Source organism: Dicentrarchus labrax, unplaced genomic scaffold, assembly GCF_905237075.1.
Source record: "Dicentrarchus labrax unplaced genomic scaffold, dlabrax2021, whole genome shotgun sequence".
Lineage (NCBI taxonomy): Eukaryota > Metazoa > Chordata > Actinopteri > Moronidae > Dicentrarchus > Dicentrarchus labrax.
In genome coordinates this window covers 27,542,780-27,563,795 of record NW_026136705.1, presented here as the reverse complement: position 1 = coordinate 27,563,795, position 21,016 = coordinate 27,542,780, and the positions used below count along the sequence as shown (strand labels likewise).

The 21,016-nt window shown below is 40.0% G+C and overlaps 2 protein-coding genes across 3 annotated transcripts in view; one reads left to right on the top strand and one right to left on the bottom strand.

The window, feature by feature from the left end:
- Positions 1–2,678, top strand: part of lig3 (ligase III, DNA, ATP-dependent) — a 15,874-nt gene extending 13,196 nt beyond the window's left edge. Inside the window, exons 19-21 of one of the 2 annotated variants that reach the window (XM_051402571.1) lie at positions 397–476; positions 596–703; positions 1,829–2,678. In XM_051402571.1, coding sequence (XP_051258531.1) covers positions 397–476; positions 596–703; positions 1,829–2,062 — 422 coding nt within the window. In that variant the 3' untranslated portion in view covers positions 2,063–2,678. Of the gene's footprint in view, positions 1–396; positions 477–568; positions 704–1,828 lie in introns of both variants that reach the window. The other variant, XM_051402570.1, reaches the window with a different exon arrangement.
- On the bottom strand, positions 204–21,016 carry rad51d (RAD51 paralog D). The gene is made up of 11 exons (XM_051402575.1): positions 20,634–21,016; positions 20,464–20,525; positions 15,142–15,260; positions 8,688–8,769; positions 8,354–8,488; positions 8,174–8,269; positions 7,939–8,029; positions 5,866–5,936; positions 5,138–5,305; positions 3,523–3,660; positions 204–2,055 (listed from the first exon to the last, which is right to left on the bottom strand). The coding sequence occupies exons 1-10, from the start codon at positions 20,713–20,715 to the stop codon at positions 3,565–3,567; spliced, it is 1,002 nt and encodes a 333-aa protein (XP_051258535.1). The 5' UTR covers positions 20,716–21,016; the 3' UTR covers positions 204–2,055; positions 3,523–3,564.

Below are 21,016 nucleotides of genomic sequence, written 5' to 3'. Positions count from 1 at the left end.
TTCCACCTCTGACTGATCTCGGAGCTTACCTGGAACTCCAATTACTTTCCTTTGTTCCCCGTTTCTGTATTTTTATGAGTTGCTTGAGTTTTGCAAATGCATCCATTGGCTACACCAGCAGCAATGTCAAAATGTTCCTATTTAAAAGGAAGTCTTTTTAAAGCCAATGTCGGGCAAAGATCAAACTTCAGTGGGAGACAAGATCACAGAAATGTGAGGTATTTATTTTGCAGTGGAATGTGGTTCACATTGCAGCTTAAACTTGACCAGTAAAACAGAAAGAGATGTGTTGGCGGGCAGTCACATCATTTCACAGGCTAAATGAGTGACCCTCAGTGAGTGCTGCAAATGCTATTTTATTTGATATATTATCAATAACATGCGCTCCCTTCACAGACAGCAAAACCCCGCCCAAACCAAAGGTGGTGAAATCCCAGCCTCGCACTCCAGGCTCAGAAGCACCCAGTGCCAAGAAGGTATTGTATTCACAGCACACAGTATGTTCAGTGGCATCACATTAAGGTAATCCTGTCAGTGGACTTGAACGGACCGTTCTGTTCCCCACCAGATCAAGACTGAAAGTGTTCCCCACCAGATCAAGACTGAAAGTGTTCCCCACCCGATCAAGAGTAAAAGTGTACACAGCAATGGACAAAGCAAAGCAAAGGCAACCTCTCAGCTGCTGGAGCCAAGGAACGATAAGGTTGGTCAACAGCGAGGGCACTCAATCTGTCTGTAGGACACAGTGTGGTGGTGGTCCAGCTCCCACATATTCAAACCCAGATTGGCTAATTAAACTGTACTTATAGAAAATCATTTACAAACCAAGAGTTATAAGAACAACTACGGTGTCTTACAACTAGAAGCTTATTTTTGCAGCTCTGGCCATCAGTTCTATTATAACATTATACTCAGAGTAATTACGGAGATCTGGGGATACGGTGACATCTAAAAACGGGTGCAAGAAACGGGACTGATAGTAAACACGATGACAGAAACAAGATAATGGACCATCTTTGGAGGTAAAAATGAATGTGAGCAGACCGGAAATGATTCTAATAATTCGTCAGGTACAGCTGGTCCGAGTTGAACCAGGATGTTGATCTATAAACGGAATAATTTCTGTTCTAACGTAGTTTTTCCTCATGTGGAGGTTTGTTCACAACCTGCCTGTTCTTTTCAAAGCTTGTGTATGCCTCCTGTCATATTTCACAATCTCAGCACTTGACCCTTCCTTAGTTCTGCTCCAATAACAGTAGAGCGAGCCTTGGTCAGAACTTTCTCCCGTCCTGTACTCAGATATGTTATGTGCTAGGCGCTCTCTGTTTTGACCAAATTTTGAAGGTGGTAACAAGATAAGTGACAGTCAACTAATAGCAAAACATTAGATAACTTGAGATGTGATGATGTCTTTCATCTTTTAACCATCTTGATCATTTAGTTGTTTTCTCCACAGATGATCCTAGCACAGAGCATATTGAAGTACAGGAAAGGAGAAAGTTGGCCACAGTTTGCTCAACTGTTATTGGACCACAGAGCAAAAAGGGGCGGGAATATTGCTTTTGCAAGTACAATAGGAACCAATAAGCTGAACTGCTTCAAAAATAAAAGTTTAATCAACTGTAGTGTTTAAATTTTTTTCAATAACTGAAAATAATGTAAGGTTCAATCATTACAATTTGGATTACAAAAATAGTCAATGTTTTAATCAGTGTCAGAATTTAATTGTGATTTCCTTTTCTAAGTTTGCAATAGTTGAATGCCATGTGGCTTGAACAGGACTTGGGGAAAATCAACCCTGTGCTGACCATTTGTGTTGTTCCTGTAGACGCTGCTGGACATCTTCAGTGGGGTGAAGCTTTTCCTGCCCGTCTCAGTGCAGGACTTTGACAAACTGAGGCGGTACTTTGTGGCGTACGACGGGGACCTCGTGCCGGACTACGACGCAGCTTCGGCCACACACACGCTGGCTGAACCTGACGAGGACAGCCAGGCCCAGAGAGTGTCACCCAGCTGGATCTGGGAATGTATCCGCAAGAGGCGCGTTGTACCTCCCTGTTAACAATAAAGAGAAGAACACACACATTTTATACACTGCGTTAACCTGTCCATGAACTGCTGCACACCTGTGTAACTTAATCGGTGTTAAACTTATCAACAGGGTGGATTTTTTTTGGGGGGTGTTAACTGTCACCAGACACTGTCCGTGGGTTCAATAACACACTGCTCTCAGAGGTTGTTTTTATTTACTCTTTTCAAGTTGTATTTGTTTCGTACACTCGCAAACCAGCAGAGCTACACACTATACGTTTAATTTTGGGGATTGTGAATACTGGGGCCAGATGTAGTCCATATACTGATGGCATTTTTGATAAAACGATGTCTGACTTCATCCGTGTGTATTGTAGATGTAGAGTTTTTATAAGAAATGTCGAAGCAGCTACAAATGATCACTGTACATCATGGAAGTAATTTTGTAACATAAATCACAGTACAGACGAGAAAATGAATATGCAGCAGAATTAAGATTCAGGGTTTTATCAGCAACATTTTTACAGCCCGAGTGAAACATTTTGCGAGGTATTAAACTCCAGCTCATGAACTGAGAGGAACCAAATATGTTTGTCATTAGGAATAAACAAAACGCTGATAAAGATATTAAAAATGTCTCAGTAACATTCTCATGCTCTTTATTTTCTACATTGTGTTTGAAGTGTTGCACCAACATGCACTGCAGCTACTTGCAGAAAACATGGAGATATTGCAAATAAGATGGAAACTACGCGCAACTACTGCCTTCCCAAACTCCTGACAGGCTGCTGCAGAATTTACCAAGATGATATGGGGAGAATTAGTAGTTTTAGGAAGGCTTTCTTCCTCCTCCTCGACTAAATACATTTCACTTTGAGTCTAAATCACAAGACTTTTTGTACAATCCGATGAGATGCTGAAAGGCTTTTACTGCAGTCTCCTGCATCTGAATGGCTTTCACGGATAATTCAGATTTCCTTTTTTTTTTTTTTATCCCCGGGATACTTTAGGCTAGAAGGTGGTTTAATTAAATGTTTAAAAGTACTGAAGCTCTGAGGGGGCAAGATCCACACTATGCTTCCCATGAAAGACACAAAACAGGAAGGACTTCTGTACTTGTCCCTCCTCTCAGCAGGTAAAAACACAGAATGGCTGGAAATCCTAAGTTTGACATAATCAAAGAATCTCTGTCTACAATATGCTGGCACTCACAAAGGCTGCCCGATGAAATGTTAATGCTGCAGCCGAGCATTGAAAGCATCTCGAATGAGAATTCTGCCAGTGTCATGATCTAAATGGGTCAATTTTGAAGCCATTATCCATTATTCTAATGAAGGTAACAAACTGAGGAGCTAATGCTAGTACTGATTGATTGGAATAAAGTTTAGCAATCATTTAAATGTGTGCGTAGTGCTTTGTAGTATCAGAGGGGGAAAGGGGGAAATCAGAAACTTCAAACACATACGTTTTGGTCCAGATGCGTTCATGTACCTTTGATCAGACATTTAGGCAGAATATTGCAGTTTGCTCTCATCAGGAATCAGTCTCATCCAGTTTTCTCTTTCCTGAGGATCCTTCTTTAGAGCGACTCCACCACTGCAAGTCGAACTCTTCTTTGATGTGACATGGCTAAGAAGTAGAGCAGATGACAGTGTTGATTTACTTATTAAAAAAACGAAATGAAAGGAACTCGGCTGCAATATGAAACATTGATTTAAGGCTATGTTCATTCTGAATGCGCCTTGTCAAAGCACGTCTTTGTTTTAAACTGACGGACCTCTTTTATAACTCCAAAACAAGAAATGCATAATTAACGCCTCCGCGGACAGTGATTTATGAGAGGAGGAAGAAGTAAAGACTGAAGAACAGTTTTAGCAATAATAGTAATTTTGTCCTGTTGTCATTAATACCCACTAACAGTGCATTTGTTGTACAGAAAGCTTCCACTTTGCTTTTCCTTTGAGAAATCTTAGGCTCTCATCATTTAAAAAAACAACAACAATATAATCAGAGACATACTGCTGCTTTCACTTTTTAAATTTACTGAAATGTTTGGACAGCACAGAAATTGCCGTTGTGTAAATAGTTATATTAAAAGAACTCAGTGCACATTGTCTAAAGATGGAAGTGGGATGGGAAATTACACAATGACCCATAATCACATAATCAGCTGTGTAATAATAAAAGTGTAGACAACAACAAATGTGTGTGGGGAAGTTTTAGCTCCTTAATGACAAATCATGTATCTTTCCCACAGTTCAAGGCATCATTCCTTTCTGTGTTCTTACTTGAGTTACGTAATCCATCACAGTGAAGTATGCATCAATTTTTGTCAATGCAATTATGTGGTAATACAGCGCACTGCATTACCTTATGATACTGTAAGCAACAAAAATACTGCAGCAGTGATGTGACGGATTACATTACTCAAGCAAGTTTCAAGAGACTAGATATTTATACTATATGGAAATTGGAAATTGTTGACAGTTTTGGCCTCTGAAGGCAGCGGGTTTACACTTTTCTGGACTTCAATACCAACAATGCACAGAAAACTGCAGTACAAAAAGGTAAAAACTGCTTATAGTAGCTTTTATAGTAAAAAAGGAAATGTTGATGACGGTAGTAAGGCATTGAATAAAAGATCAGGATAGACTTCATGAACAGTAATTACTCTTGCACTCTGTAATAGGGAGTCACAGCTCCAAGTAGCAGCTAGAGACGACTTCCAGAAGACAAAAGCCAAAAGAAATCCTACCAACGTGGCCAACTCACTCATGGGGTTTGCATTTTGTAGATGGACAAGTGTCCGTAGATGAGATCTGAATTAGACAGCTAAATGAGCAGAATGAGACCGCTGTCTGCCACAGTCTGTCTTTATGAATTAGAGCGATAAGACCGGTGAACTTTCCTTATTAAAATCTAACTGGAAGCTACTCTTAAATGGAAATAAAGCGCTTCTTTATCAAACCGAACCTCTTAAAAGAGCAAACACAACTTCAAAGTCTCCATTTTAACAAGACGTTTTGACATTCTCTTCTCAGCGAAACCCCTTTGACAGAATCAATACTGAGTCAGATGATGTGCAAGTCGATGCTGCTCGCGGTACCTGTCTGGAAGACTTGATCAGTGTTGCAGAGCGCAGACTGGAGTGGCTGACGGCCGTGGCCTCCTCTACGCGCTCCAGCAGGATCCGGGTTCTGGGGATGTGACTCCACGACACGCCGAGGCCCGGCTGCAACTCCCCGCTGCCACTTCTCGTAACATGGTTTGTAACCTGCCGGTCCACACAGCGTCGCGTTAAGTCTTTAGTTGATGGGGTTTTTTTTTCTGTCGGGGGGGGGGGATTATCACACCCTTTCTTTATGCTGTTTTATGGTTTAGAATAGCTTGATGGAGCTTGTACAAGCCTTAAAAGAGGGGGAGAAAATGGAAGTGGGACAGCCAGATTGTTCCACTTTTAATCAAATTGGACCATCAAAGAGCCCATCAAATTATCTTTATCTCACTTGGAATAACTTGATGATTTGAGGTGAAAGCTAATTATCCTCGGTGCATGCTCTTTAATGTGATTAGCTCATATTTGACATAATTGTATCTTCCAGTCGTACACCTCAACTTGGACTCAAATGGATCTTTCTTTTACACCTTAAATTGTCAGAAATGAATAACCTTTAGTTTTTATCTTGGATTTTGTTTTCATAGCCAAACACTGGTGGGAAGTTTTCATTCGAGGTCTCAAAGCAATAACAAGAGGAAGTGTGAAAGGGTTTGTGGAGAGTTGGAAATGCATCTTGCATTTAGAGTAGCACACGTCAAGGGCCGTGTCATCCTTACCAAAGCAGCAACATTGAAGTCCTTCGCCATCGTCTTAAGAACTCCTGCCACTTGTATCATCAAGGACATGCCTGGAGGCACAGGAAGTTGGAGAGGGGTTTGTTCGTGAACAGAATACTCTCTTTGTCTTTCAATACTTTGTAAGCAACTCAAGAGTAATAACTCGGGCTCCAGATATAATTGTTGTGATATTTACGGCCTTTTAATATTGTGCTGACAATCATGGTCCCTGCCAGATGAATCTGAACAACTTTGGTGGTTGCTTAAAGTCCCCTAAAAACCTATACTTTCAACCGGCTTTTTACCTGCAGTTTGTTATTTCACAGGAGATTTCCTTCTGCCTGCGGGCTTGTTTGTTTATGTTTGCCAGTGCAGATAAACGTTTTTGAGTGTTAAACTCTCAATTCATTTCTTCTCCAGACGTTAACTTTTTGCTTATTTAGCCAAAATGACAGAGACATTTGAAACCAAGTTTTCAGAGGCTTCAGCTTTTCATCTTGTGCCATCAGCAGGTCAGTATATCCAGCACTCTGGTTTATGACCAAATACCTGCAGAACTAATGACAGTCCCAACAGCCCCAACCGTGCTATGTATTTAAAACAATATCTGCAAGCTATCATGCTGAACTAGGATGGTAAACATTACCTTGTAATTGCTAAACATCAAGCGTACGTCGTCATTATGAGCGTATTAGCATGCTGGTGTTGGGCATTTTGCACAGCACCATAGAGCTGCTGGCGTGTTCAGCTGCCCCACTGTTTACAGTATAAACTGTCACTAATCTTTATTGAGTGCTGTTTTTTGCAGTGACAACAGCTAACAGTAGATAATGCAATACGTGCACTGTGCAAAGGTAATCAAACTGTGGTTTTGCAATGCCACTGCCAATTAAACTTAACAAAAACGAGGAAGCAAAATATTTTTCCAAATATTAAGTAGTTATTTTTTGATTCCTGAAGTGTTTCTGAAGGGGTTTCACCCTGATCCGCAAACCGTTTTATTTTCTTTCCAGCTGTGAGCAGCTCTTCCATTTCCTTTATGTGTTGCATCGTGGGAGCCTAGTGTGCATCAACAGCGCACTCAAAAATCAAGAGTGGATAACAGGCGTTTTGACTCCTCTCCTGCGGTTCGGGTAGGAAATGTTATTAAAGCCCAATCACACAGTAATGTATGGAGTGCTGAGGTCAAACATTCCCATTTGTTTTCTGACATTAATAATTCATTTATAAGGCAACTACTTCATCTCAACATTCACTAACTACAAAATGATAAACTGAACTGAGCTAATTCTCCTGGTCTTTAACCTCCAGCTTCGAGAGGTTTATAGTGCTTTTTTTCCACCGTTATCTTCATCATTATGTTTTTTAGCCACTTTGTGTTATTTTATTTTTTTGGTGCGTTTTGTATTTGCCCAGACCTGCTCAGGTGTGGAGGAAAAAACTGCCTTATAACAAACTTCTCCAAGCTCGAGCTGAGCTGGGTCGTGTATTCATGAATAAATGAGTATACACAGACAGTGTTTGTTAAAAGTGTCTATTACTAATACTAATTAATTTATTAATTCGTTTTTTGTTTTAATTACACTGTTGGAGTTTTTTTTAGCTGTTGTGAAGTCTTTTCAGAGGCGCTCAGGTTTATGTTAGATGCCCTCTTTGAACCCTGTTGCACTGAGTGACTGGTTAATTAGATCACAGTTTGGGAGCTTTCTATTAACCAATTGTTAGCAATAAAGTTCACGTGGATTAAGAACTTTAATTAGTTTGACTGTCAAGAGGCCATACTCCTGTTGAAGCAGCTCCGAGGTTAATGAAAACAACTCTATTTATAACTCGTATCAGAAATGTGAGCTTTTACTCTAAATCTGATAGTTTGGGGTTTACTGCGGCTCTATAAACACTATTTTACGTTATTTTCGCACTTTCTTATGATTGGAAATAACTTTGATGTCATACGTGTGGGGGGGCCCTGCTGTGATATTTATTTCCAGACAGACATTTGGAGTTCACGGGCTCGGGTGTAAACACTGCCTCAGGTATGATGGACTATGATGGACCAGCAGAAAGAGATATCACCGTCATTTTGTTTGCCTCCCAGTAGAGGAGAGATAACAGCTGACACAGAGTCCAAGATCACCGCCTTGACGGAGCCACCGCCAACAGACGCCTAATAAGAAATGTGACAAAATTAGACGGCTGAAAATTTCATCTTTCTTTCTCAAAAAGGTTCTCTGGGTACAGCCGGATTGTTGGTGTATTTTAAGCAAAATAAACAAGAAAAAAAAAAAAAAAAAAAAGAGTGCAAACAAACCTGCTGAAGCCTGCCACTGCGAAGACCGTACAGACAGTCGAGTAAAGAGAAAACGTCAAACAAACGGAAGATATGGATCCTCTGAAGAGCTTCCATCTGTAAAATGACAGTTTTGTTTCCTATTGTTTTATATTAAACATCATGTAATATTTGTTTACCACTCAATTCCTGTCAACTCACCTGCTCTTCTGTATTATTTGTTTCAGCTTGCAGCATTTGAAGCAAGCGTCTGGCAGTCAGCCCTCCAGTCGTATCGATGAATATTACACTCTGTTTCAGGTGATAAGCAATGTGCACTGCAACACCAAAACACACCTAGAAGACATGACAAGCGTGTGGGGAATAGTCAAAGATAGCATAGACAATTTGTGTTAGCTAAACAGTAACTCTGAGAAGTATTATTTCAGCCATGGCCCAATTTCTTATTCTATAAGGAGAAGAGGGTATTCTAAAAAGAGGGATTTCATGAGAGTGAAATTATCAGTGATGGAGGGGGAAGGTAGGAAATGTTCACCTGAGATTTGCCACTTCCTGGGCCTCCTGACAGCTCTGTTATCTCTCCAGTATACAAGCCTGAATCCAGCACTTTATCTAAGCTGCAAGAAACGAGGTACAATTCATTACTCACAACTGCCATCCCATGTAATAAACTATTAAGTCCAAGTGTATCCGTAGAGCCAACAAAAACTGCAGTTGGGTAAACATAATAAAACAGAGCATGCATTAGGTTGCACACTATTCTTAAGATTATGTTGGCTAATTCCTAATTTCAGTTTCTGTTTCATTACTTCTTATCAAGCTCAGTCATTGGCTGCATCAGTATGTACGTAGCTGTGCTGAGACGGATCTATAATGCCAATTTAAATACGTTTCCAGCAAAGAATGAAGTGAAGTATAACGATTGTTAAATGTACAGTATATACTTGTAATCAAGTGAACAACATAAAGTAAAAAGGACAATTCTACTGCACAACCACTACGATGCCTCTGTCTGCAGTTTTAATGGGCTGCTTGTGCTGCAGTAAACTGTACCAGACACCTCTAAAGATTTTTTTGTGGTGGAAGTTTTGGTAGGTTTTGTCAGCAAACTAGTATAATGATAATGGGCAAGCTATCATTGACAATCAAATCAAATTAAATCCAATGTGGCCCCATGGAGGAATCTGTCGGCTCCAGCTGTTCTCAGCTCAGCTGTGGATCTTAACAGCCAGTTCTTTCATTTCTCAGTGTTTTACCATGGGACTGGGAGAGGTCCTTTTATCTCACACACCGACATTATACACCTAATGTAACACTCTGTGTGGTACCTTTAACACAATAATGGATAAGGAAAAAAGGACTCGTAGGCCACCAACAATTCTACCCTTTGTCATTTATTAGCAGTTGCAAGACTGAGCTACATTTATCAAAAACAACAGTTCTATCCGACATATATTTATCCCTTTTTAATGCACTTCATCATGTTAAGTGTGAAGTTGTCATACTTGGAGGCAGCAGATTATCCGTATTGAACTGTGGCCAAATAATCAGGATATGGCTTGGCTTGTATCGGTTGACTCTAGCTTGGAGCTGATATCACACGACTTCCAAAGGTTTTCAAGTCAAGATCAATTTGTCAAACTACTTTCCCCAAGGTCAAGAATGTACTTTTGATGCTCAAATATAAATCTTCTGTATATGTTCTCTTTAACACCGCTCTGCTCAATTAATTCCCATTTTACCATCCACTTTTTATTACTTTATCTATTTCTGCTAGTATTACATACTGAGGACAGTTAAAAGGAACTGCTCTGCCAGCTGAACTACACCTGCAAGTCTTCCTTTAGAGGAATAGCCTCAAACAGAACATTCTGGGATGGATACTTTAACCATCTTTACCTGCAGGGATATACTGAAAGAAGTAAGGTCTGTAGGGTCTTAAGATTTTCAACCTTGTTAGTATTGCCATGGGATCATCCTTGCTGCCTAGGTTAATCTTCCCTGAGCTCCACCTTCATTCATCCCAGGTCGTTTATACGTGACCTCTTCCACCACAGTGTATCCGCTCTTTTTATGCGTTCACATTATAAGAAACTTCAGCAATAAATCACCAGAGGTCTGTTTAATTCCTACTGAGCTGAGTGAACAGAGGCTGGACTGGTGTGTGGATGAGGTTAAAAGTAGGCCATGGTTACAATCAGTCGTCAACTGCCAATAACATTCCTATGCTACCTTAACCTTACCCTACCAATCTGATCTCATTTGGTGAACAACAAGCCAGTGCAAAATGGGTGTCAGGTCTGTTTAAAGCCTCCCCCGTCAACAAGTTTAGCTTGAAATACACCAGGAATAAAGGTTTCAAGATCAATGCTACGAGAGCTGCTGGATTCATCACTGGGGTCGATGCTAAATTTGACCCATGATTCTCCTTTTCAGCTGCTGTATGATTTTTTGGACCGACTTGTGATTGGGTTTGGTTGGGAGGTTTTATACTTTTAAAATAGAGTTGAGCAGTGACAGGAGTAATTTCAGATGTCCAGTGTTCCAGAGGTAAAAGTCCCATAATTTTGTATAGACATTGTTACGAGACTGGCAGTTGGAACCCTTTAAAGGCTCGGATGGGCCTGCCACTTTGCCAGTTTAGTACAAAAGATGACCACAGAGTGTACAATTCTGCTTTGTGGGTCATTAATGGCGAGCATAATAAAGACCTGATACAGCAGTATTCTACCATTCACTTTCAGATTTCAATGTCAATTTTGGTTGAGTTCAACTATGGTGCACCATTTTTTTCTCCCAAGTGTAAAAAAAAAAAAACTGAAGCATTATGACATTTCCACAAATCTGATCTCCTCCTCTGACTGGCTTCTTCTCTATAGCAAAAGGAGCTGGTGCTCATGGGTAAAGTGGTATTTAGCTCCTCACACTTGAGTTTTGTGCTGATGTTGTTCATTGTATTGTTTTGTTTCCATTGGTCTGGCTATCAAACTTTTATACTTTTTGAGTGCTGCCCCAAATATGTCCACAGCACAGAGTACCAAAACCTGTCACTGGCAACAGAATACATAGTGACACTCTTACTCCTGTTCTTCTCGTTATACTAGATTTGGTTTTTTTACCGAAATGCAGGTATTTTTATTGGTACAAGCTCTAGAAGGATATCTTCCATTCTTGCACTGTTTGTAGCTGTAATGCTTTAACCATCTGTTCTCTCAGCAAATGCTTTCGTTTGTCTGTATTCAGGCCAGTGATCTGTGCAGTTTGTGGAATCTCATCTTTTGCCTGCATGTGTGATGATGGATGTGTCGGCGATGCAGTTAAATCTACATCGCCAAGGTCCTCCAGCTTGAAGGTTAAACATCGCTGGAAGCCTGTGCTTGGTTGATAGAGGTTCTCATCACCCACGGCATGATTGCGAAGGGGAGAATTGGTGGGGATGGACACACTTGCATTATTCTTGCCTTCTCAGAGAGTAGTGCAGAGAGGGCTGCACTGTTGATGAAACATCAGGTTGTGTTCTTATAAGGGCTCAGGAAGATGAAAGTGATGTCCTCGAAAAGCCACAGATTCAGAATTTCCCATGGGTAGCACTCATCAGAGAGATCAGAGTACTGTGCGGTCCTTGGAATTACAGATCTTCATCTGAGTGTATGATTGGAATGAAAGCACAAGAGTGGAAGACTCAGATTTTGTTGAGCTCTTTTAAACAAAGGTTTTTATGTCCTGTGGACAAATATTTCCTTCCTGTGTACTTACCACCAGGATTATAATATGGACAAAAACTGGGTATCTTACTTAAGGGAGCTGTAATACTTGTTCCTGTTCTAGGTTCATTATAAGGCTGTGGGCTGTTGAGAGCCACTAACACTGAACTCCAAGGCTGCATTCCTCATGAGAAGGCAGAGACGGAAGACAATCTTTGCCAATTTAAATGAGGTTTTAAAAGTGTCTTGATGTGAGGTTGAATTTTATCACGCCCAAACAAAAGCCCATACATGGCATTATATCATTGTGTCATTCTACTGTCAAGTGTTGACAGAAATGTGATGTGGGCTACATGATACACAAGCTGATGACGCTACAAACCATTATCAACCCTCATCACGGTTGTTTAAAAAATCTGATTTAGTTTGTTTGTTCTCTTCTATCTGTTTGTCTTTATTGTTTGATACTCTCAGTGGATAGAATAAACGAGTGCCATTTATTATACATTATTAATGAAGGGGCATGAAGTGCACTAGAGTTGCATTAATGTATGAGTATTTCTTGTGCTGTCAACGGCACATTTTTCTTGATGAGATTTAAGGAGACAGCTATACTGAGCTATAATCAGCTAAGAACAGAACTCTCACAGTCCACGAAAGGTCCCCCTACCCCCGTTACTGTACATTTTAATAGGTATAGGTATTATGAAATGATGGTCTGAACAAGATAAAGTACTAAGCATCAAGGTTCAATAATGCCTTTGGTCATTTTATTATGATATAGTAGGATGGTTTTCTATGACCTCTTTTTGATTTCTTGATTGAATTCCTGACGTTTCTATTAGTTGATTGAAATAAGACAAAAAAAAAAGAAAATAGCCTTTTTCATTCTTTTCATCCCTCTCAAGACTCTTACTCGCTGTGCAAAATATCAAACAGCTGGAAGAAGAAAGGGAAACGTTAAATTATGACAAAATGTGTCCAGCAGCAGACGTGATTGAAAACTAGAAGTCCTAACAGTGGAGGCTTCAACGCTTCAGGTAGGAAAAGTCTTCACGGGGCACGATGAGAAAAATGTAAATACTCAAATATCTGAATGATTTCATTCAAGTTGTGTTCTCTCAGCTAAAGCTGTAAAATAATTTTACAAAACAAAACCACAGTTATCTCCTGTTATGATGAATATTGTTTTCTAGATCCAGTTCACTGATTCTGAGGAATAGACAAGCAAGATCCTCTTTTCTATCCATGCAGCTGATCAGCTGAGAAAACTAGTTTCACACTCCGCATTAGCAGGAAATATTATTCTATCAAAATGTGACAGTCCCTCAGAGCATCTACTCTATGAATCCTTTACATATCATATACTCTGTTGCCTAGCTCAAACTAATGCAGTCTAATAAAAACCACACTGCAATTAGAGCTGCAGCAAATAAGTGGATTAAATGATTAGTTGTCAAGTACTAAATTCAACTATTTTGATGATCATTTCATTGCTTTTAAGAAAAACCTTTCAAAATCTCTAATTTCAGCTTCACCACTGTGAACATTTGCTGGTTTCTTTAGTCCTCTATGACAGAAAACTGAATACCTCTGGGTTGTGGACAAAGCAAGACATTAGAGGATGTCTTTGGGAAACAGCATCAGGTTTCACATACAAGGAATTTGCCTTGGTAATTAGGTGCATAACAATTAAGTACAGAGTCAATAAAAGGAGCCAATATATACAAATATAAAAAGAGAGAGAATATGCACAATATGGCCGGATACTTGAGTGAAGAGCTGTACAGAAATGTGCATAAAATGGACCAGGGACCACGTTAGCACTGTGACACATAATGATACCTGCAATGTGCAAGATAAAGACCAAGGAAGGGGCATTAATTGAATGCATATATTCAGAGTGGGAGGTGGGTTAAAGAGTCAATATCATTCATCAGTTCATCTTTTCACCAGTAGAGCGCAGTCAAGACACACAAATGCCACTGCCTTTACTCACATGGCTGAGTCAGTTTCATATCACTAATCCACAGCACTAACTAATTTATGAAAACCACTTAAAAAGAGCCACAGAGAGGAAAAAAAACACCTGTCGTCATTAATTATGCTGAAACAGTGAGTTTAACTGTAGAAATGGTACAATCTTATAAATGATGCCATGCTGGCCCATTTCACAGATTTGTCCAGGGCAGTCTGTGTCCTGGCTAAAGAATATTTCCCCTTTTAAAGTGGAATATTTATCTCCTACGCTTTGTGCTTCGACTGCATACAGATGACTGAATCTTTTGATGCCAGCACACGTCTCTGTCCGAACCGTTCATGGGATGTTGTGTCTCAGTTTAGCAGGAAGTTAATTTCAGTACTGCTCTAATACAATGCCATGCTGGTGCTAGTGGGAATTTTTGGTTTCTTTCAAGTCATTAAATTTAGATTTCCTGATGTACCGCAAAAATGTTTTAAAAGACTTGCCAGTTGTATTTGTTTCGTTTTTTTTTTAGTGGAAAGTAGTTATTGCAGCTGATCTAACAGAAGCCACTTTAGGCTGCGTTCTCGAGCCAAATGGAACAACAAACAAAGAATCCTCTGTAGCTAAAATGAAGCACAGAGGTAATTTCTAAAACGCTCTATTGCTCGGCTGTATTTTTAACTACAGCTGCCATACTCCAAATGCATATTCTACCGGCATACGTCAATGCAAACTCAATTTTAACAACACTGAAAAGATTTTAGTTTGATAAAAATGGATCAATGCAGAGGAATCTGGTTACAAAACATAATGTACAATACGATTGATTTTGCATGTCAGCCTGGGATTGTAGTCAGGCACTCAGTACTGGTCTGAAGAGCAAAACAATGCATAAATACATAATGAAATTGCCAAAAAGGATCAACAATGGCAGTTTAAGTACAAATAATGTGGCGTGGCATGTAAAACCTTTTGTTAGCGTCAACCATCACTTCCTTCGTCTCTCGAAACACTCAAAATACAGCTACTACCACCTAACCAATCAACAACTTTATTCTGAGATTATATGAGGTGGCACTGATGAAGAAGCCGCTATACACTTAAACAAGCATCACCGCTAAAAATCACTGCATCTAAAGTGAACACTGGGGAAATATGCTTTAACTCTCAACTGTCTTTAGGAATACATATTTGATACCATTTGATACTGGAGGCGAACCTTCCTTTAAGCTCGTGTGGCACTGAGCCCACCGTTAAATCCCCCTGTCCCCTAAAAGACAAAGCAGCCGGCTCTGCTGTGTGTGCAGAACTGTCGTTACCTGGGATTTCCAGTGGAGAGGATGGCTGTTGAGCTCAATAGTTCTTCATACAGATCAGCACCTGACACGGGGAATGCTGTGTGCTGGGCCAGCAGCACTCGACGGATGGCAAACAGTGCCTGAAACACATCAAATTACAGCATATGAGGCTCACGCCACTGGTGCACGGTTTCGGCCACAACACATGTACTCATCTACCTCGGCCAGAGTTGCCCGATTGGGTAGTTTTCAGCCCAATTGAGCCAACATGATTACAATACAATGGAACAAGGTAATATGTTGGCTTGTTTGTATGGGAGTAGGAGGATTTTTGAAATAATGTAATCATGTCCACACTGTCTGCTCCTCCGGTGCCCTCTCACATCACCGTTTAGTTTTGGATATACAACCACAGCGGTTCGGGATAGTTCTGGGATTAACAATTATTTTCTGTATTGATTTGTCGGATTATCTTTTGTTTACTCAATTACGAGTCTGGAGTCGGGAAAAAATGCCAATCATATCCTGCTACCTCGTTCTTTTTCTCTGTAGTTTTCCCTTTCTCTCTCATCCTTCAGCCTTTACACGCAGCTGCATTAAGAACAACGGTTGTCCACAGCGTTTCACATACGTTTAACACATACGCCGACAGCTCTGCGCAGAGGAATCAGAACATCTCATTATAGGATTGTAATGTAAACGATCTTTGTTATGTCATACTTCATGACTGTGTTGTTGTCTAAAAACCAGATATTCTCGATTATTATATATACACACAATATAAAAACAAACAAATGCAGCAAATCCTCACATTTTACAACCTGGAACAAGCAATTATTGAACATGTTTGCCTGATAACTGTGTGCTTTGATTGATTCTGGTATTCACTTTGATACACACTCAAAATGTGTGAGTCTGAAGGGGGGGGGGGGAGTTAGCAGATTCTGTGTTGAGATGCCAAAGTCTTCTCTATTATGGGAATACGTCAATTTGAAATCTCCCATCTATGCATATTGCTTACTGGACATTTTAACTTCCAAGTGAGTACACCCACACCGCTCTACACAAGCAACTTCATTGCAAAATTAAAATAAGCACTGCCACTGTCCAGTTGAGACAAATCTTCTTTTTATTTACATTTCACACCAATGAAATATATGTCAAGACACTCGACAAGGAGTTATTATTCAGTTAATTATAACGGAGTCAATATAATGTTGCAGATCGATCATTATCACTAAAGTCAACACTGATCTCGACGGGGATTGAACCACATCCCACATCCCAGGTCAACAAAACCACAGGGTCACAGAGAAACTGTCGCTGAAGGTGAGAGACGAGATATTTCCACGTCTGGACTGACCTCTTCATATAATGCTGGATATTTGCCTCTGTGACCACCTGAAGCCTCAAGAAATGAATCTAGTTATCACAACATTTGGCTGGAAAGTCTCGTTGCCTCAACAAGGCTTCGTCTCCTTGAACTGAACTCCTGGAAATGAATAAAAAGTTCCACGCTGAATCACATTTTTTTCATTTATTAAGGAGAGAAGTACAAAATGTCTCAGCCCGGCGTAAGCCCTAGATCCCACACAGTGATGGCACAGAAAAGTCATTACTTCACTGGATTTCCACTGGACCAATCAATCAGCTTGCATACTGATGCTGATACAAGAGTCTTTGAAGCAGAAGTTTCCCACATGAATGTGCAACTTAAAGATAAAATATACATTTTCCAAGGTCTAATGAGGTACCTGTGTTAATTGTTCTGCAATATAAAATATACATTCAAAAAAAATGTAAAAAAATCACCCTCTTTTCTCCTCCTGTGGAATGGTAAAATATTTTTGATGATTCATCCTGCACTCGAGGGCGTATAAATGTATATACGATATGGCATCCAGTTAATCCATCCCATCCTATAAAACTGCAGTATGTGGGTCACAGTATCCATCATGGGTCGGTTCTTCAATGCCAAATTTTGACCTTTGACACTAGATTTAACGAAGTGTGGGTGGTCTTGCACTCCAAACCACTGTGCTTATTTATACCCAGAATGCAACGAGGCTGCCAGGAACCGCCACCGCCTCCCACACTAGGCCGCTTGTGGGCCAGATGAACCGGGCTGTAAATCCGAGAGTCCAGGGTCCAGTCCCAATACAACCTGATCAGTCCCATTCACTCGGAAATACGTCACATTGCAAAAGCTAAATTTACTCCACTCACCATTTCTCTAGGTAGCTAGACAAAACCCTCTGACAGAAATAATGTTTTGAAAGTACAGGGACATTTTAAATCTCTCTCTTTATTAAAAATCCCTAAGAAGCACACTGAATGTGTGTGGAGCCACATCATGACCGCCTGAGGCAAACGAACAAAACGCTCCTCATCTCAACAATAACAGGAAAAAAATCAACACAGCATGGCTGACCAATCAGGTCCTGACTAGAGCTGCAATGATTGCTCGATTAGTTGTCAACTATTAAATTAACTGACAACTATTTTGATTATCAATTAATCATTTTGAGACTTATTTTTTTCAGAGAAAAATGTCCAAATTCAGATTTTTTTCCTCTATGACAGAAAACCGAGTATGTGGACAAAACAACACATTTGAGGACGTCACCTTAGGCTTTTATGGGCCAAACAATTCATTGTTTTATCAAGAAAATGATCTACAGATGAAATGATAATGAAACTAATCGATAGTTGCAGACCTCGTCAAAACTACAGCTCTTTCATGCCATCACCCAATGAGATCTTTGGATTTCTGCTTTTAAGAAATAAGTACGTGATTGTCTAGGAACTGAATTAATTTGCTTGAGTGCAGTTTTAAGCTTATTTGATGTCACTGCGCTACAGAGGGGACAACATTCCCCTGGATTTTACAACCTGAGGTCAGTCCACTGCATGAAAACAGGCGGGGGATGCAATGATTTATATGAAATCAGACCATAGGGGAAAGCCCAGCGTTCTGTAGAAAGAGCTTGTGCTGCTGTTTAGCAGGCTTACAGTCTGATTAGTCTCCTCTTCTGGGCAGAGAGGATTTCCTGCCAGAGTTCATGTCCAACAGCAGACATTTATTTAGGGAAGTAAGGCAAATCTGTTGGGTCTCAATTAGTGGAAATGTTGGCGGCCCCAATTTAGGATGGGTGTGTTTTTACATAAAAACCTCGCCTTGTGCAGCTTTAATTGAACTGCAGAAGGCCGCTTGTCAGATAAACGTGTCCGTGCGGCTGACCTTACGTCGACCTCCTCGCCGCTGTGATGCGTGTGCTCAACAATGGTTCAAATCAACAGCAGGAGTCTGATGGACCGGAGGGATGCTGAGTATCAGCTCTGGGGAAGCCTGCAGGCTAACAAGCTGGGCAGGAAGTCTAGCTCAGACACTAGGATGAATCTGAACCTCATGCAGGCAATGATGGACAAAAGAATATTCTAAAAAAATGTAACAATCTCATGGCGGGAGAAAAAAAAAAAATTCAGTTAATCTCTAACTTTTAACTCAAATTACCACAATCGAGGAGCTACTTAACTCACACGACCACGATATGTAAGCTGGAGGGGCGGAAAGAAAATGTGCAGTGACAGGAGTATGTAGAGAGCAGATTATACTACACACTTTTCTAAACTTTCTCTTGTAATTTTCAGAGGCTTTTAAATCCCTTGTGGCTGCAAAATTATTTTCCAATATGTGTCCAGACTGCATGTACAGACACTGATCACAGAGGGTGTTTTACTGATTGAAAAGCTCTCACTCATCTTTTTTTTTTTTTTTTTTACCAAAAACGCTTTGGGTTGACTTCCATGGCCAGTCCACCCACACAATTATTCACTGGTACGCATTTATCCAGAAGGCCCTCCTGGGTCTCCTTCCTGATTATTTGCGCTGTTATATCTCTGAAAAAGTTTGGAGGAAAACACTATTTATGATCTAAAAAATAGTTTCCTGTTATCTACCCACAAGGTCAGAACTGAGTTTCTTTCATGATCTCTGCTCTCTCGCCATGGTTCTCACTGCAAACTGATTTGAAACTGAAAGTACTGCCCTTTCTTCGTCAGTTCAAACTGATATTGGAAGACTTTGTGGCAGACCCAATAAGGAGTTTTTTTTTTTTTTTTTTACTTCTCTGCTATATCTACAGGAAACAATATAGTTCAGTTGTAATTGCCGAGTGGGAAAATTACAATAAAATATACAGAAAAGAAGCAAAAGTGATCTTCATCCTTGAATTGAACCTGTGCTGTGAAACTATTTCGCCTGGCTTGTTAACCAGATGACCTGTCTTGCTATGGCTATACATAACAAGCCCAGAGGGAGTAGTGCTTATATTAAGGTTAACTTTAAAAAAAAGAATATGTAGCCAACATAACATTAATTACACACAGAGAAAGCCATGCTGCGTGTGGGCGAAGGGTTGTCTAATATTAACATGATATTGGTCACAGCCTCCAACTAAAGTATGAAATGTAATTGTCTTTTGTTTGCATTTCAAGTCGTTCCAACAGTGAACGAGTAAATTATGAATTTGATTTATTACAGCAGTTAATAAACTCTTTCTTCACTGATGAGCTGTCAAATTTTATGTTGCAATAAGGACATTGGGTTTAAGGGGTTTAATTGGAGCAGCACATTTCCTACTGGATTTGATGGTGTAATACAGTGATTCCCAACCGGGGGGGTGGTTGCCTAAAAGTTTCCCAGGGTGCTGCGAGGTCTTTTTAATTTTAAGGGCTGTAAAAAAACATTTTAAAAAGACAGTAGGCCTTTATCAAATCAGCATTTATATATTTCTGTGAATAAAATACAATAATATTATAAGATCTAAACTTAGAAGACCTTAACACAAATTATACTCAGAGCCTTTGCTCTCTGAATAACAGCCTCGTCCTGCATTAGAAAACTATTACGCTAACTGAACAATGGCCAAGTGACAGGGAGAAGAAAATTTAATTACAGAGGACTGTATAAAAGTTCCTAAAGATATATAGAAAAACAAGAACACTGATGCAATATTGACAAGAAATAATAAACTAGAACTTCCTCCACATTGCTCCTTTTACACAAACTTCCTGCAGACATTATGCTCATTATTTGGGTTCATTGCATACTGCATCAGTCAGGTGTCGTCACTTTACTCAATGGAAAAGGGTTCCCCAAAAGAATAAGGTTGGGAACCACTGGAGTAAATGTATGTGGGGTAAATGTGGCTGAACTGGAAACTGACAATCCAATCTGGCAAGGTTGATTCCCAGGGTGTTTGCTTGCTGACATGCATAGTTTCCAGTGAGCTCCACCTCAGTGACTGAGCTCCATATTTAATGAATGCATGGTACAAATACCTTATATGATACTGAGCATTTCTGTGCAAGTTCCTCTATGTCCGATGAGACCAAATCCTCCACTGTGAAAGCAAAGGAAAGCATGCTTGTTATTGTTAACTTAGCTTTTTTTTTTAATTAACATGAAGCATCTTCAAAACACACACACACATATATATACACACACAGACCTGTTTTAATATCGACAGCACGCAGGCCACGCACTAAATCTTCATCCAGTCCGGGACACATTCCTCCTCTCAAAACCACCATGGTCTTACATTGTCATCTGCTACTTTAAGTAAAGTTAACTAGCCGCCTGAACAGCTACAGTTGTTTTTAGCTTTCGCGGCTAAGTTACACAGCTAACTTTTCTGCCTGTGTGGTCGTTAAAAAAAAAAGGTACGAGTGACTTTATTGAGGCTCCTTCTGAAGTTCACGACGATAAAAAAAAAAAAACCGTAACACTATTTCATTTACGACAAGCTAACGCGTTTACAAAACTTTTTTCGTTTTGCTAACTAACTCACGCCGAAGCTCTACAAACGAAGCTCACAAATTCTTCTTCCTGCTT

What these genes read in the sequence shown, in the direction of transcription:
- rad51d (XM_051402575.1), bottom strand. Translation starts at nt 20,715, where the DNA reads ATGGTGGTTTTGAGAGGAGGAATGTGTCCCGGACTGGATGAAGATTTA. An exon ending in TGCTGTCGATATTAAAACAG is followed by an intron (nt 20,526 to 20,633) that starts GTCTGTGTGTGT and finishes TTGCTTTCACAG; the next exon opens with TGGAGGATTTGGTCTCATCG. An exon ending in TGATCAAGTCTTCCAGACAG is followed by an intron (nt 3,661 to 5,137) that starts GTACCGCGAGCA and finishes TCTACTTCTTAG; the next exon opens with CCATGTCACATCAAAGAAGA.